This window comes from Oncorhynchus kisutch, linkage group LG3 (genome assembly GCF_002021735.2).
Source record: "Oncorhynchus kisutch isolate 150728-3 linkage group LG3, Okis_V2, whole genome shotgun sequence".
NCBI lineage: Eukaryota > Metazoa > Chordata > Actinopteri > Salmoniformes > Salmonidae > Oncorhynchus > Oncorhynchus kisutch.
This window is the reverse complement of record NC_034176.2, coordinates 13,838,827-13,857,219: the sequence shown is the minus strand read 5'-3', so window position 1 is coordinate 13,857,219 and position 18,393 is coordinate 13,838,827. Positions and strand designations below refer to the sequence as shown.

General features: G+C 41.2%; 1 protein-coding gene and 2 long non-coding RNA genes across 4 annotated transcripts; 2 read left to right on the top strand and 1 right to left on the bottom strand.

Moving 5' to 3' along the window:
• Positions 1 to 212: 212 nt before the first annotated feature.
• LOC109875781 (nuclear receptor subfamily 2 group F member 1-A) lies at positions 213 to 7,780 on the bottom strand. 2 transcript variants are annotated; one of them, XM_020468191.2, is made up of 3 exons: positions 6,393 to 7,780; positions 4,601 to 5,128; positions 213 to 1,370 (listed from the first exon to the last, which is right to left on the bottom strand). In XM_020468191.2, exons 1-3 carry the CDS (start codon positions 6,826 to 6,828, stop codon positions 1,096 to 1,098), a joined length of 1,239 nt encoding a protein of 412 aa, XP_020323780.1. In that variant the 5' UTR covers positions 6,829 to 7,780; the 3' UTR covers positions 213 to 1,095. The 2 variants fall into 2 exon arrangements, with proteins under 2 accessions (XP_020323780.1, XP_020323787.1); XM_020468198.2 differs by having other exon boundaries at positions 561 to 1,370; positions 4,601 to 5,125; positions 6,393 to 7,515.
• Positions 7,781 to 7,831: 51 nt separating this feature from the next.
• LOC116364658 (uncharacterized) lies at positions 7,832 to 9,331 on the top strand. Its single transcript, XR_004208032.1, has 3 exons — positions 7,832 to 7,979; positions 8,591 to 8,662; positions 9,128 to 9,331. It is a non-coding gene; the product is annotated as an uncharacterized LOC116364658 (long non-coding RNA).
• A 6-nt stretch (positions 9,332 to 9,337) lies between these two features.
• Positions 9,338 to 17,576, top strand: LOC116364647 (uncharacterized). Its single transcript, XR_004208031.1, has 2 exons — positions 9,338 to 15,462; positions 15,796 to 17,576. It is a non-coding gene; the product is annotated as an uncharacterized LOC116364647 (long non-coding RNA).
• Positions 17,577 to 18,393: the final 817 nt, after the last annotated feature.

The window sequence follows — 18,393 nt, the reverse complement described above, 5'->3', positions numbered from 1 at the left end:
ATCGTTCGCCAAGCTCCATTGGGAAGAATAGAGGCAAAATGCCTATAATGAATTAGAATTTGGAGTGTAGTATGCAAGACAACACATGAAAACGCACATATAAGGCAAGCGTAGCCTCAACATGTGTATGAAGATGAGTGGCATTATGCTATCCCACACAATAAGCATGAGTGCACATCTCGATCTTCAGAAGAACATTCTTGAGAGTGAGACATTGTTGCCTATTTCTTTTTTAATAGTACACTCACCATCACACAACTTCATCAACCGACCCTTCTGCAAAAGCTGCATTATGAAGTAAGCAAATTGAAGGCAACAACCAATAAAATTCAAGAAACAATGAAAATTTCAAGACTAAACAAAGAAAATGTATTTGAAATGATATATTAAAAGTGCTTTTGATTTTCATGTCTCTCCTCTTTGACTGATGATCGACTCCTCAAACACTCATAACCAGGAGCAAGACGTCCTCTCGTCAAAATGTCCACGAGGTCGGTCTGCTGTTGCAGGTCCATAGTTCAACCATCAGTAGTGATATTGTCATAGCGATTAGACTTGTATCTTATTTGTCTAAATTTCTTTATTTTTCTGTTTTAAATTCCCACTTCAACTTTTAATTCTCGGAGAACGTAGCTTCGACAACATATATATCGCACTCATAATAAGAAGCAAAAGGTTATATAAAAATTATTAGTATAGAATCACAGAAAAGCTGGTTTAGAACCAGAAAAAATACAAAACAGAGGGGTACATAGACACAGGACATTTCTTATAATTGCTTGGAAACACTAAGTCTTGTTTTTCATTTTATTTGTTGTTGTTGTTTTTTTTTACAAAAAAAGGAAAATAAAGACTAGTATTTTACAAAATGAAGAGTACTGTTCTTGAAGATGAGAGTGGATTTAAACAGGTGTAAGTCCAGTTCCATATTTTCTGTACATAACGTATTCCATCTCAGATCTTAGTCCCAAAAGACAACAAAAAAAAAGCATGTCATGTCTTCCAATATTTTCAGAAAATGTCCTATATATAGTCTTCTTGTACGGGATGCTGAATTTTGGTCCTTTTTCTCTCTTTTTGTCACTCTCATTCGGATCATTGGATGGACATGTAAGGCCAGTTGAAGCTGCTCCCGGATAATAGCATATCCCTGATGAGCGTTTCAATAGGAGTTTTACCTACCAAGCGGACGAAGAACAGCTGCTCAATTACCGATGAGGAGACGGTGCGGAGAGATGGAAGCCGCAGCAAGAGCTTGCCAAAGCGGCTGGGCTGGTTAGGGTACTGGCTCCTCACGTATTCCTCCAGGGCGCACTGAGACTTCTCCTGCAGGCTTTCGATGTGAGCTGCATCTGACAGGCCGCAAGCGTCTGTGCAGGCAAAAGAGAAACACAAAAGAACCCTGGTTATCGTTCAACATCAACGTTACGTGTTATTGACAAAGTGAAATTAACAAACACACTGCCCAAACATGCTACGTCAGGAACTGTCATATAGAATAAACAAGGGCGATCTGTTGAAGTGGGGAACGCACCACATAGAGGCAGATACCTCTACACGTTCATAAACCAATCAAAACAAAGAATATGCAGCTAACGGGCATGGGAAATGGTGTGCAGCATAAACCTATTTATTGTATAGCGTTTTGCAGTTCCAATCGAGGGAGCCGGGGGAAAGGTAGGCAGGCCCATTCGTGATTTCTGACTCAGGGGACACAATTCTATGGAAACGTATAAAATACATTGATGAAAGTGAAATTGCAATGGTTATAATATGACCTAATTAAGCTACTCTCGATAAGCTGTTAAGACATTTCACCGCTCTTTTCTTGATATACCATGCTTGGCCTGTTTTTCAATGTAGCCTAGTAAAGGCCCTGGAAGCAATCAAATTTATTAGCAGGGGTGAAGTCAATAGTCGCGCAAAAAACACGTAAAAATACGAAAAGGAGCCAGCACAACAACACATGCGACATGTGTTTTGTTCGTAGCCTATATAGTCGGGGGCTGTTCATTGCACATTGGCCTAAATGGAGAAATGCACTCAATGTCAATGTCTTCAGATATGTTTGTGCATAGTAGTCTACAAACGAAAGTGTTTATCGCACAGGCCACGGCATACTGCTGTGCCTAGAAATCTGCATTAAACGGCTGTGCAGGGCCAAGCATAATAACATTTGGACCGTTATGCATAGGCCTGACGATTTTGTATTAAGCCATTGCTTTGTAACAATACATTAAACACCGGACAATGGTATCCGAGAGGCTTTTAAACCTCATCTTGATTTCTCAGGGCGATAACTCACTACGGCCAGACACAATAACCTTATGAACTCACGGACTGCGCGGGGCCAACGCGGAGATCTTGGGTTGATTTACTATATGATCTTAGACGAGGCAACACAGTCCCATGTATGCAAATCCGTTTGAATTAACTTTGATAGTCTATATTTAATACATAAAACAATTCATAAGGGCGAAATGAATTACGTTTTAAAACATCTTGCAAATATAAACTTGTGAAACACAATGATTAAGCTCAAATCATATCGACGACTGAGCTGCAGCGAATGCATATGAGCCAAAAGAAAGCTCGTGAAAGGGCACCCCATAGTTCACCAAACATAGAACTAACCCTTGCGTCATAATACAACCTGAAAATATCTGCACATAAAGACATGTATTTCATAGATTCACATTGAATAAGTATGTGAAAACAGATTATGAAAAATATCCTACAATGCATAACTGGACATAATATTAATCATAAGAACACAACGACCTAGACTAGGCTACCCCTATGGGTTTCATATCTGAAATAAATAAATAAATGTCAACACAGTAAACCTTGACTACAACTATAGTTTGTTACGCATGTTGCCTCTTGCTAAAATGGACAGAACCAAGGTTAAATCTAGTCATCTTAAACAACTATCTCTGTAGTTGTATTTTATGTTAAATAGGATATAGCCTAATAACGTAACAACAACTTGGAGCAAGGCACACAATGTCGTCATGTTATGTTAATGACTAACAGCCTAGAAAAAAAAAAAACATAAATTCGCATTAGCAAAGGTAGGCTATAAGTAAACCAGGAGGGCTTGATTTGTCATATAAATGTGCCTAAAAGGGCACAGTCACATGTAGGCCTACAAAACGAGAATATAATGTTTGTATGCTAAGGACAGAAATGTCCTCACGGGCAGAAAAGGCAGTGGTAAGGTCTTCATGTCACTAAGGAGGGCAAACTAGAGGACTAGAGGAGGTTTATTGGCCATGGTCAAAACATGTTTACTGGTCACTCAACCTGTCTGTAGGCTATACAATCCTCACGATTTAAAAAATAATCATGACAAAATACTTCATATGGATATGGCTAATAATATAATAGCCTATAACATAATATAATATGCATAATATAATATGAAAGGAAATATATTTAGCTATTCAGAGTAGGCTATAGGATATATTTAATAGGCTATAATTCAGTAAAGATGCTAATGCTAGGCTACTTTAGGCTAGGCTATAGTTGGTCACCAAGCATAGTGTTTTTTGAGGACATCGAGAGTGAAAATATGTTCTAGAAAATTAAATAAAAACACATATTACAAAACACAATGATGTTCAAAATGGTACTTAATTGTGAAATGTATTGATTGAAATAATGCTATTTAATGAGAATTTGTTCACTTCAAAAGAGCCACATAAGAGCTCTTTTGAGTCACGGTCGATTTAGGCTTCTTTATCCACTAGGCCTACTTATTCTCCATTATCCTTATGCGACTGCTTGCAAATGGTAATGGCAGCAAGTGTCCACAATCAAACCCCAAATATCTATATTATTACACGAGACAGGAACGGTGACCTTGGCTCAGCCAGATCTAGTAATGACCGGTCATATGTAGACTATGCCTTCTTTTCAAAATTTGGGATTCTAATATTTTACAAGAAAATAATTGTGAGAGGAAATATCTTTAAACTAAATACATTCCGAATCTATCTCAAGCATACCGTTGTTCTGACAGAAATGTATAACAGAGTAAAACAATGACATATTAGGCTATTTAATCAGTATTTCTTTGAATAGGCAGCTAGGGATTATTTCCTGATTTACCAAGACACATGTTTGTGCGCGCAAAACATGAAAACATGTGCCGCAACTCCAACATAGCCTACATCAGGTGTCACACCGCAATTCTGCTTTTCTTTATGCATATCATGTATTAAAAATACGCCTGTTGCATAGACCAAACACTTCTGCAGACCTAGTTATCAGACTTATACAAAATGTAATGCGATTCACTTTTTATACTGTCCCACAGTTATTAAATAGTATATTGTCTTTCAATCTATTCCTACGTGGGAGTAAAATACTCATAAAAATTACGTTTTTGAAAGTCGGTTTGTTTACTTCTCTTACGCTCTGAGTAACACACAAAATGTATCACTGTGGATATTTGCAGCAAGCCATTGTCAAAAGAGCATGGAGTAGCCTGCACTAAACAGCCATGGCCTCTGTGTCAGTGTTGTTCTCCCTGTCTACCCCCTCACTGCCCGCCTATTAGAGAGGAGGCCTCAGCAGTGGCATGGGAAACACTCACCTGATGTGAAGAGTACTATCGCCTTGATGCAGCTGTACTCTGCCGAGTCAACGTGGAGGGCCTTGAGCTTCTCAACCTGCTCCTGGAAGATTCGAATGTGATCCATGAAAGCCACGACTCGGTCCGCAGACATTGGAGAAGCGTGGAGGCCTGCGGCGGCGAGCAGAGGGGCCACATGCAAAGGCATGGAGCACTGAGCCGCGTTTAGCACAAACAATTCGCTCCACGTCAGCCTGAGAAGGGACACCTGGTCGGTGATCTGCAGATCTGGAAAGAAAGGGATGTTCCTCGCCCATTCCACGGCGCTGAAGAGCAAGCGAGCTGCCAGCTCGCATATGTTCTCAATACCCATGATATTGTTGGGCTGCATGCACTGGCTTCCATATCGGGACGTCGGGTAAGGCTCAGCCCGAAGCAATAACGAGATGTATCCGGAGAGATAGCAATGGCCGTTCAGAGGGTCCCCGTTCGTCAGTCCGTACTGCCCTGGGTTCGGCTGGGTTGGAGGCATTCGTCCTCGCTGAACCGCTGACAAAAAGAAAGAGAAGGAGAGGAAATGTGCATCCAGAACTGATGAACATTGTTGCATGTGCAACCTATGCCGAGAAGCATTAGGCAAGCTAGTGTTTTCTGCTCTGAGATAAGGGAGTAACATTTCCCATCACAATCTAGTTCAAACTGTACATTACATAGTGTGTAAGATTGTGTGTTGTTTAAATAAATAAGAATATTTTCAATATCTAAGAGTGACCGTAGCCTACATGCTAAGTGTTGCACTTTCTACATACGTATCGACTAGGCACGCATCTAGATTAACACACAAACAGACACACACACACACACACACACAAAATATCTAACATAACGGATGCTTTAATACAGGCCTACAATGCCATTTAGACCTATGCTACATCTAGTTGTTCACTGCAGCCCATGTGTCAGTTTCATTTCGTCTAATGTATTCCTCCATTACATATGTGTTATGCTGCACTGAAGAAGAGTGGCAAAAATATATCAAGCACAATAAGAGTAAACGCCTTCTAAGCCTGTAGTTCAGTCGAGGAAGAATCTTTTAACAATGTGCATTAAGTATAATTGGTCTAATTGTATTTTTGTTGACAATATTTTGGGGGGATAATATTAAATTACATGTATGGTAATTTGGTGGTTAATTTAAAATACGTGTTTTGCTATAATTTGTGCTCCAAAGAGAGGGAAAGTTACGGCCTATCATACATTACGAGGCTAAACAAATGTGTACCACACAAATTCTCTAGCATTAACGTCAGCCTGCTCAAGCTGCTTAATCTGTCTAGTCAGCATATGGAACAGGGAGACGATGTGGTTATGTTGTCTGTTCGTCTTAAAGCACAGACAAACCAAACACAAGTCTATCACTACACATGTAAGGACGTGCATTAGCATGCATGTTATCTCTCTCTCTCTCTCTCACACACACACACACACACACACACACACACACACACACACACACACACACACACACACACACACACACACACACACACACACACACACACACACACACACAACCAAATAAACAGCTGCTTTGTTTTAGCCTACGACTCGTACCGGTTCACTATCGTTTGTAGCTGCATTGCATTTGACCCTCTCTATAAGCTAAATGCGCACACATACACATCCCTTCAAAAAACCTGGTTGTGCAATGTGCTCAGCCGTATGTATGTGACCTTTATGCAACATGGCAGCCCTAGTTGTCAATGAAACGTAGTACGCATCATCATAAGTGCCATTAAAAAAAGATATTCACCTTCCCGCCGCATTCCCACTTTTAAACATTTCTTCAGCCGACAGTATTGGCACTGATTTCGGTGGTGTTGGTCAATGGGACAGTTCCTATTGGCACGACATGTATACGTTAAGTTCCTTCGGACACTCCTCTTGAAGAAACTTTTGCATCCCTCGCAGGTGAACTGACCATAGTGCTTGCCGCTCGATTTGTCTCCGCAAACAACACATTCTATATGCTGTGCGCCACTCTGTCCAGAATTCTGACTCCCCTTGTCTCCAGCAGTCCCTGGTGTTGACGGGGGTCCTGGCTGACTTGGGGTCTGCGGAGTGTGCGGTGCTGCCGACGCCGCCTGCTGTTGCTCCCTCGCCGGCTGAGTTGCTGGATTGGGGCCGCTTGGAGGTCCTCCGACCACGTCTTCCTGCGGATCTCGCCAGACGCTAACTACCATTGCCATATCTCGGGCCCGGAAAGTGCTATAAAGCGAACGGATCGCTGGGATTTATAAAGCAAGGGGAAAAAAAATATCTCAAACACAACAGTGCAAAGTCAAATCGGAAAAAACTATCTCATAAGAGAAAGAAGGGAGCAGAACACGATCAATACATTCAGAATACAGGAGGCGATAGAATAGGCACCCGATCAGGATATGCAAGTATCGGGAGGCCAGTTCCAATGTAAATTGCAGTCAGCCATTCAGGAACCCAATCTTGAAGAAAAAGCGAGCCAGCCGTAACAAAAAAAAATGCTGTTCGTTATAAAATAGCCAGAAAGGAGGCAGGAGCGATTCACATGGGCGTAGAAATGAACATAAAATAGATGCGATCCAAAGTGCTGCGAGAAATAAATTCCCTTCTCCTTTCTTCCTTGCTCCTTTACTCCCGTCTTCGCTGTTGGAGGGGAGGAAAAACTGAAGAGCGGAATTTTACATCTATATTCTTAAATACATTTCATTTCGACCAGCAAAAAGACCGCGTCGCCGAAGTGCCCGTGTAGTTTCACCTCTCCAGTACAATGGAGCGAAGGCGAAAAGATAAAAAACAAAAAACAACAACTAATAGAATATGCAAGAAGGAGAGACCCAAAATTGAATGCGTTTAAACGGGAAGACCAGCAGAGCAATGTTTCCGAAACGGGGATCTGCGCGAATGTCTGTATATAGTGAACTTTGACACTACTATTGAAACTGACACGTTTCTATGGAGATCGCTACGCCTTATATGGTGCTCGTGTCAAGGAGCCAAGAGAGGGGCTGCTGGCAACTGATAATCAAAGGCGACTGACTGGCCAGAGCCCTGCATTGAGGGGAGAGAGAGAAAATGGGAGGCTAAGGTTAGCCAAGCCTCTTTCTCTCCATTGGTTAGAGTCCTGGTTCCTTGCTACCTACGACTGGGGTCTCTGACAAGCACAATTTACATTGAGCTCGCCCTGCGCTGCTATTTACTTTGAAACCTGATTAGTATTAGTCTATTGTCACAAACAGAGGAGGAAACCCTGAATAGAATGGCCGAAATAAGGGTAAAAGCGAGGACAAATCTTGGTGCACGTGAAATAAACAAACGTGCTAGGCGAAAGGGACTGGCATAGAATTCCTCAAAGTTTTAAATGGTTTGTTTGGGACTACCATATTCATTATAAATGCGGGGGACATTATTATTGATGTATCGTGTGTTTTATTATAGCCTACAGCATTTGGTGGTGTGTAATACTGTATATGCTTCAACTTTACATTTACATTGTCAAAATTCGGGTCCAAAGTTACTGGATCAAATTAGGAAAAAATACAATGTAAGAAATTCTGCATAATAGATAATTCGTGTTAGAATAGGCAGACAGGGTGCGATGGCGCCAGCGAATCTCAAAATTACATCGACAAATAACAAATACTCTATAACAGTTGAGGTTTTAAGGCCTACACAATCACTGAACGGGTGTCATATTATGTTTTATAATGACAATAATTCAAAATCATGTCAAGTTGTTTGAAAATTGCACGGGAATTCCGGCTTTTTGCATGTGGATACTGAAGCCTGCATGGGTCTCCAACTCAAAAATGTCTGGATCGGTCTGCCATCTAGCGTACAGTATACAATTACATCCACATAGTAATGCATAACTCACTGTGATCATGCATGTAGTATTCTTATCAACTTTGTAAAATCATAAAAACAAGAAATAAACTCATGAAAATGGCTTTCTTTTTCTTTATATTTTTACAGATACTGTCCTGATGAAGATTTCAAACGGAGCAGCTGGTGCCTGTTTTGTAGACTTAGGAAAGACCTTCCAGGGTAAAATCACTTAAAATTAGTGGAACTTAGCACAAATAACATTGACACGGGGTAGTTTGAATATGACAACATTTCGCCCACATGGTAACCAAAGCCACCAGAAGTGTATTCAGTGTGCTTACAAGCCTGGTGCGCCGACATGCATCCCATAATAGCCGAACTTAAATAGAGTATAGGGTATGTGAAAATAAAGTGAATAGTTCATGAATACCTTTGTTATGTCTGTCCGAGTGTAGTCAGCTATTTAAAGATAATGGAGCGCAAATATGCAAGTACCCCCCTTGTTAACGCATAGGAGGAATGGGTGTTTTTAAGTTTTCAACAACAGAACTCTTCCCGTCCCTGTCTCGGACACTGCACGGAGACTCCCGGTCATGTCTCCAGCTCTTTGAAAAGGTGAAACGAATAAGATTAAAATGGACAAAGCATTTTCTGTAAGTGTATCATTAAGATTTTACTCCACAGATCGGGAAGAGAGCTGGACGGAGAGGGAGAGAGAGAGAGGGGTGACAGTGAATGAGAGCAGCGGGAAGAAGGCTATAGCACGAAAACAGGAGAGAAAAAGAGGACGTGGACAGCAGGGTATTAAAAGAAGAAGCACTCAGCGACAACTATTAGGCTATAGTGGACGGGAAACATCGGTACCTGAATTTGGCAAACACCAGCCAGGCAAGTACATCATTTATTTATCTTCCACCTATTCACAAGAAGCTCTAAAGGAATGAACAATACATTCTAGCCTCGCCACACTACCATGCAACCCATGTAGGCAACCGTTATCTAGTTTATCTGTCAAACAACCACTGTTAGGCTACATTCCAGGGCGAAACCTTTTAACCGTACTTTGGATCCTTTCCTTGACATCTTTACTGATTTGCGAACCCGTTTCTCCGTTTAAAACGGTCGTCAGCAATATATACGAACATCGTTGATGCTGTTACCGCAATTCAGGGAACCCTTTCCAGGTTATGAGCATCTCACCTGTGCAAGGCTATTTGTTGTATGATCACATAATGAAAACATCGATAGCAGCCGGTTTCTCATCGATAGTTTCAACGGATTAAAGGAAATGTATACGACCGATCTGGTGAGGCATAGTACAGGCATGACGATAGTTCTTGGAACACTTTCTGGCTGTTTTGTTTAGTCATATGAAAATGTAAGGCATTCATGATAATCTAATGATTATTATTTAATTGCAAAGTTTGCAGATACATTTTCAACCCCACTATGTGAGATAAGCAGAATATATTATGTCAATTTAAAAGCAGTTTTTGCGATTATTTGGTAGATAATTGATGCATACACACAACTTACATCGAGCGATAATACTGACAAAAGCATAGGCTAGGCCTATATGAAATACGATTTTGGCGAGACTATATTAAACTTCGATTCCCTTGTGTCTCAGATTTTAAGTTGATGCTATAAATGCCACTTGAAGTTCCACATGGCAGGAACTTACTATTAATGTCTATGTTATAGTTTAAGTTAGCCTATATTCCCTATAACACGACGCATATAAATATAATTATGTGACATAATTATGTGTTATTACCAAAAATATCAAATGCCATTCGCAGTGCAGTATAGGCTATATTTGCACATGTGGCCTATATGAATCAGATCATGCATATGGTTTGCTGAGCATCTACCGTGAGTTAGAGGTTAAAATAGATTAGATATAGGCCTACGTGGGCTTCAAATATATTTATTAAACATAGGCTAAATTAGGCTAATTTCCAAGTGATGCGGTCTCTCTCTATCCGTTTGTATAACAAACAAATAAATAAATGTCAGGGCAACTGCCCCCCACAAACACGTTAAGAATTCTTGGACCAGTTGTGAAAGCAATAAAAGGCCATGATAGTCTGACCTCCTACTTCGTGAACACGGGGGCAAATATCAGCCCATCGGCATTTCAGATCATTAATAAACACGTTGAAGGAAAATAGCTAATAATACAATCCTCATTGGTTCCGTTTATGTAGGCGCTCCAGTATAGGGAATCTATAAAGTCACTACACCGTTCAAAGCTTCCAGCTCCATCTATTGCTTTCGAGGCCTCTGTCGAAATGACTCCTATAAAAACAAGTATTACGTTTCTTCAGGAGAGGGTAACACACGATCTATGCTTTCCCATCCACGCGCACCTTTGAGCATCTGCCCATAACTGAACAGCTAACTTTCTAGAAGAAATGGCTGTGGTGTGTTGTTCCAAAAATATATAACTAGCCTATATTTCTGCCATTAAAAATACAAGTGTAAAATAACTATGAAAAAGTGTAGAGACGTTTCATTAACAAATGAGGTGTGCTGCTGTCAATTATTGACTTAATATGCATAATAGCCTATGTTACATGTGCAACTACATATAACAAAACATATATTTGTTGAGTGAGTTCCAATAGTTACAAATGAGAAAATAACTTAAATTAACATAACTATGTTTTAACAGATAACATAAACCTCTGAAGGCAGATGGTTCAAAAAATTCTTCATCTGCGGCTCTTCAAACTTTTCTCCAATAGTGTATCACTGAAATTATATAAGATAGACCTATTCAATAGTATACTTGAAACAAGTATTGCCTATAGCTAATTGTAAGATTTGTATTTGTTTTGATGTGTTCAGTGTAGCCTGGTTTTGTTACAACTGGCTCTCAACTTTGAAACACATTTACAAATTCATTAGAAAAATAAATGTTGCATAATGAATTACATAAAGACAAAATGAAGATGGCCAGTGTTGCTGCTTTCTTCAGACCCGAGCTGTGCGTTATACTTTAATGTGTGAGTTGGAGGGCTTGCTGAGAGCCCCCTCTGCTTTGAGTCGTTACGGGTTGAAAGAGAAGAGGAGGAGGTTTTTCCCCAATCTGATCCCTAACTATTCGGGGGCTCAGATTGGTGTGAAAGGGACGAAAAGGTCACTTGAAATCGTATTTTATCCGCAGCCATTTTCTCTATGGATCAGCAACTTTGAATAGACATCATCTAATCGCTCTTAATGGAAAAGCTATTCGTGAGAAATAGGGAAAATATTTTAGAGCCTCACCACCATAAGGTCGCTATGTTTGTCTTCGACAAAATTACAGACGGATCAAAGTAGCTAACAGGTTGAGTTGGGATTGAGTTTTGTTCACCGGTCAAAATACACCATGATGAATGAAGAACCACACACTAGGATTCTGAGGCTACTGCCACGGCTATAATTGTAGACAATTGAAGCCGAAATGACTTTTCCAATTAGCTTTGTGGTTGAAGTTTAGTTAGAGGGACTGTCAGTTTATGCGATGGGTAATGGCTTTATCGCTCACAAAACCATCATATATTTAAAGCATATGTGCTAATTACATGAAATGGTGTCAGAGACCGAGATCATAAATCCATTAGCACTGAAACTCCTCATGTTTCTGCTGTAATATTGTAGTTCACCAAAAACCCAACTGGAAGCACCAGTAGCGACATCAAAGTAAACACATTTTCTGAGCTGTTAACGTGGTAAGACGGTGAAAGTGACATAAATTACGCTGTTCTGTATAAGAAGGGGTCAAATGAATGCGTACGGTAGGCCTATAACGAAGTATAAAGTGTGCATCACGCCATTCAAGGCAGACAAAATCCTTCAAAACACATATAGTGTCTTAATGTGGTAGCCTATATACGCCTAATACCATGGTGGCGAAGAAAGAAGACATTAGCAAAACACAGCCAAATCATAATTTTGAATGGAAGAGGATACCATATTAACTAATAGGCTACTTGTGATAGCCTACTGTCAATGTCTTGAGACTTTTTAAATCACATCAATCCATATAATATGAGGACAACCCTTTACCCCACGTTAAAGTGCTTCAAAAGTTAGAGAAATTAGCCTGGTTAAATGCAGAATTCCATTTTCTCTACTACTCGACTACTACATCGATTCTACCTAGAGGGGCCAAGGCAACACGAATACAGGTTCCAAACGCAGTGCATAAAGGCATTTCACCCGTAACAGTCATTTATTTCAGGGAAACAGGAGGGCAAAGGTGGAATTCTAGAGAAATTCAACAAGTAGAGCTTCTACTTTTCATCCTATCGCCACATTATCCGAAAACACACTGTAGATAGACCAAAGACAAAAAGTCAGAACAAGATTATCTCCCGTGCAAATATACAACCCGCACATAACCATTTAAGGAGCAGGGTTATTATGAAACTGGAGTAAAGAGAGAAAGGAAAAGACAGAACATAGACAAGTGGCTTGTCTCATTTGTTCTCCTTGAAACTGGGAGGTGAAATAAAATATGACATTTCCAACTTGCCTGCGTCATTGCGCATTTTTTGTAGTTAAATGAGTGGCATCACCTCAAGTATCCATAATGGTTTTCTTAAACCAACACACAGCACGCGCTCAATTAGAATGTTGTCTGTCTGAACCGCCACCATGCTGTAGCCTAATAGGGGGTGACTGAGCACGTTTAGACTAACGGTACATTAAGACAGAACAAAATCATTCTCAAGTTACATATCATTCATTGTGATCATTTCTCATATTTTATAAGGCATGATATTAAAAGGCGTGTATAGCCTAATTTGCATGTAGACATTCAGTTTCCAAACAGTAAACGTTAAGTGAGCCATAGGTTAAGCAAGATACTGAACAAATTAATTTGAAAATCAACAATATCCTTTAGAAAACCAAACATGTATGAACACGAGACATGTTAAATAGCAAAGTGCATCCACAAACAGTATAAAAGATGACTGTATCTACCTATCATTACACCCCACTGTGCACACACTGGTTGAATCAACGTTGTTTCCACGTAATTTACATCGAACCAACGTGGAATAGACGTTGAATTGACATCCGTGCCCAGTGGGATTGTACTAATCATGCAGATGAGTGTAATAAAAATAATAATAATACTAAAATAATGTCATTAAGGTATTTAACACACGCAAGCACACACACACACACACACACACACACACACACACACACACACACACACACACACACACACACACACAGCCTTCGGTATCTTGAATCTTATATGGGGGGTGTAATCATTAGAGAAATGGATGCCTGCAAAGTTTGTGAAATGATCAGAGATGTTAGCTGGATCTGAACATCCTGAAGTCCAGCGCTAGTGATGGGCCAGTGGTGGGCTAGTGATGGGCTAGTCATGGTCTAGTGATGGGCTAGTGATGGGCTAGTGATGGGCTAGTCATGGGCTAGTGATGGGCTAGTGATGGGCTTGTCATGGGCTAGTGATGGGCTAGTGATGGGCTAGTGATGGGCTAGTGATGGGCTAGTGATAGGCTAGTGATGGGCTAGTCATGGGCTAGTGATGGGCTAGTGATGGGCTAGTGATGGGCTAGTGATGGGCTAGTGATGGGCTAGTCATGGGCTAGTGATGGGCTAGTGAAAGGTTAGTGATGGGCTAGTCATGGGCTAGTGATGGGCTAGTGATGGGCCAGTGATGGGCTAGTGCTAGGCCAGTGATGGGCTAGTGATGGGCTAGTGATGGGCCAGTGATGGGCTAGTGCTAGGCCAGTGATGGGCTAGTGATGGGCTAGTGATGGGCCAGTGATGGGCTAGTGCTAGGCCAGTGCTAGGCCAGTGCTGGGCCAGTGATGGGCTAGTGATGAATCAAGAACATGAAGATAGAGAGTCTGCACTATTCCTGTTCCAAGTGCTGGAATTGCTTGTAGGAGACAAAACAGAGACCGTTTTGGCCACGATAACCTTTGATGACAAAGGCACAACAGACCATATATTTTCAGATTGATTTGGAAATGGTGTGTGTATCTATCAGTGCAGGTGTGTGTGTGTGATCAAGTCATTCCACAGCTATTGGCTGACTATATTATCTGACTATTAGAGCTACGCCGCACCAGGGGCAGTTTGACCCTTTGCTCGTCTCAACTGGATGTGTGATGTATGCTGTGTGATGTGGGATGTGTGATGTGTGATGTGTGATGTGTGATGTGTGCTGTGTGATGTGTGCTGTGTGCTGTGTGCTGTGTGATGTGTGATGTCTGTATTCTGCTCCTTAAAAAGGGAGCAGAATACAAATGTACGTTGTTTGCTGCAACCAATGGAAAATAAAGTTGTCTTGTACTGTATTGAATCTTTGATATTGCTACTCTGAGCAAGGCAGTTAACCCACTGTTCCCCGGGCTCCGAAGACGTGGATGTCGATTAAGTCAGCCCCCCGCACCTCTCTGATTCAGTTGAAGGCATTCAGTTGTACAACTGACTAGGTATCCCTCTTACCCTTTCCCTTTCTAGGGCCTTTGGCCTCAAGTAAAACCAATGTCAGGTCTCTCCTGCCAAATTATGGTAAACATAAGTCGGTGTTACCTCAGCTGTTGATCTAAACATGATATCTCCTCACCTTTCAGATAGGGTAAAAAGGGTTTAACCATTTCGCTTCAGGCTGCATCAAATACTAATTATAACTAAAGCAACGTAACAGACCAGTGCCTGCTGTATACAGAACACACCTACTGAAAAACAACTATGCTGCTCAATATTTTTTTATTCTCAAGCTCACAGTCTGTCGTTCCCTCTCTCCATAGAACTCAAAATACGTTTGTTTGATGTTTCTGCCCACGGAAAGCCAGAGGGGTCAAAATTAAGAAAATATCTACATTCAAAATCAAAGTAAACTTTGGACCAGACAATATGTTATTACTATATTGCAATAGTCATACGGCATGTGTCTGTATGTGTTCTCATCATCAAATAAGGAACTAATTGTGTTTTCCTGACAGGGAGTGAGCGGCTGTACAACATGATCGTGCCATGTAAGTTCCACTGCTGCTACACAGGCCCTGTTCACCAATTCACTGAGACATCTCACTAGCACTAATGGATTCATGGATGGAATAATTTACCAAAAATATACATTTATTATATTGGTATAACTTCAACACTCCTTGAAATTAGATCCGTAATATCATCTTGATCCCTTGAACAGGGCATGGCCAAAGTCAGTCCTCATTTTGACTCAGGAAGCCAATCAAAAGGCAGCATGAATCACGCAGGGCCAATGATAAGGCTGTTTGCTCAAGAGGCTCCCACACTTCCTCCAGCTAGCTCTTATCATCAACGTCTCTGTGTTGTTTTTTTTCTCTCAGATTTAAATGAACGTCGTTGGAAGTCCCCCTTCCTTTGGAATAAAGAGCATCACCGTGTCACACGGTCAGAATCGACAAGTCTTCTCCTAATGTCATCTTAAGAAGTACTAAAAAAGGAAGAAAATACTGTTTATCAAAACTCCAGGTTAGGTTGGTACACCTGTGATTTAGGGATTGTGTACAAGGTAAGGATTGATACTAGGAGCTTGTGTCTGCAGGTAAAGAGCAAGACGTGCACAGCGCCCCGAGCGCAGTAGATCACCTGCTGGGTGTTAATGAACAGTGGCGATTCAACATGTAGAATCATCTTGAAATGAACAGAACATGTCCGATGTTCTGTAGTCAGAGCTGATAGGAAGGCCACCAGCTGCACATGGACAACAGTTGCGTTGGACTGTCTTGGCCTTAAAAGACAGGTACTGTCTGCAGTTGAAGATATCTACTGTGTTATGAGTTATGCCTGCTCTTCTGCCCTCACTGCCCTGGCCTGGCATGGACCCAGAAGACATATCCTTAACAGAGTGTATTAACCTCACTCAGTTAACCTTGACCCCTTCTACCCAGCAGCTCACACAGCCTTGATGGTCAGTGGAAGCAGAGTAGATTCATTATGAGGATGGTGTTGTTGCTTTTAAGAAGTTATACATGAAATAACATTTTCAAGACCTAATGTATTTGTGATGCCATTAGTGTTTTATTGTCAATGTTCTTATTGTCATATTTAGAAATGAATGTGCAGCTGTATTATACTGTGCTGGGCAAAAGGATTTTGACATAGTTGTGCCTCTCCTTCACTTAGATTTTCATTTGTATATGTGTTTGTGATTCTGTGTTTGTGTGTGTGTGTGACCACACGGCAAGTTTACCTCGGGTGACCCCCGTTGACCCGAGGCATCCCAGCGGAGGTCAAGCCTTGACAAATGAGTTCAGGCGCAGAACAGCAAACATTCCACAACATGTTCTTCCTCAACAACTCCCCCTCTTTCTCCCTATCTCTCTCTATACTCCTCCTCTGAACATCTATCTCGTCAAAAGGTTGTAAGAATGAGCTTATCACACGTAAACATAATGGCAGAAGGTTGTGGAAATGTTCCAGAACATGAACTTCAGAGGAAGACAAAACCTTAATGCGCTACTTTTAAGTAATGCTCTACAAAGTTCTGTCTTGTTTACAAATGAATAAGGAAAAATAAAGGGATGTTAGTCAAAAAAAGCAAAGTAAACCCATTGGATGTTAGTATTAAATTACTCTTTATCAGTATTTGGGGCTTCAGAACTGGGCAGTGATGTAGAGGCTGAGAAAAGATGTAGTGTTTAAACAGGATGTGTAGGCTGTAGCATTTCTGGCAACATATCCCCCCCCCAATCTCTCACTCTCTTCCCAGTTTCTCTCTGATTTCCCAGCATGCTGCTGTCACCTGTGTCAGGCTATTGGTATTCTTCTTTGAGAGGCTCATTAAGGTAAGTGGCACCCCCCATTACGACGACAAGGCGAGCAAAGGTTCCTCTTGTCCCGCGAGTCCCCCAGGGAGTTATCCTACCATATCCTCTACCCAAGTCATGTCTACTACTCACTACATTTTTTTAAGAACACATGAGGTCGCCACAGGTGAACCACTACGTCACAGGCAGATCCATACTGGAACAGAGGAAGCTAATGCAATGCAGTGCTGGGATACCCTACATAAATCATGATTGTGTGTAATAGCATTACTGTCAGAGAAAGCAACATAGAACGTCTGAATAAAAGGACCAATAAATATCAGTTCTATTTCTATGTTTTTTTTGGTATTTGAATTGATTTTCTTTTGTTGTCTGATGCTACACACTGCAATAGAATAAAGCTGCATGTATCTATGAAGGGAGGGATGATTCCTGGTGTGGGTCATGTGCTTAGATCTCAGGTCTCTAGTTGGCCGAACTGAGGTGTACAAATGGCACATGTACTGTAGCTGCCATACGTGCATGAGGCTCTAACCTTTGTATGGCAGTGTTGTTTCCACTTGTGGAGGGGGGGTCCTTGTAATTCTGTGGGTGGTGACACCTGGCCTTTTCATGGGTGGGCCTGGGACTGAGCCATTGGAATCTGCAATGCAACAGAATGCGTCATCATTGGAACAATGCAACAGAATGTGTCATCATTGGAACAATGCAACAGAATGCGTCATCATTGGAACAATGCAACAGAATGCATCATCACTGGAACAATGCAACATAATGCGTCATCATTGGAACAATGCAACAGAATGCATCATCATTGGAACAATGCAACAGAATGCATCATCATTGGAACAATGCAACAGAATGCATCATCATTGGAACAATGCAACAGAATGCATCATCACTGGAACAATGCAACAAAATGCATCATCACTGGAACAATGCAACAGAATCCGATGGAATTGGAACAATGCGATGCCACATGGTGAGGTTGTGCTCAATGTGCCCTCCCTACCTCCCTCCCTGTCTCACTCCCTCCCTAATCTGCCTGCTCTATCCTAGCATTAATTAGCAATACACAGGCTATATGTCCACCGTAAATAAATGATCAAGCTAACCTATCAGTCTTCCCATTAACCTGGAGGGGCATAACAAGCT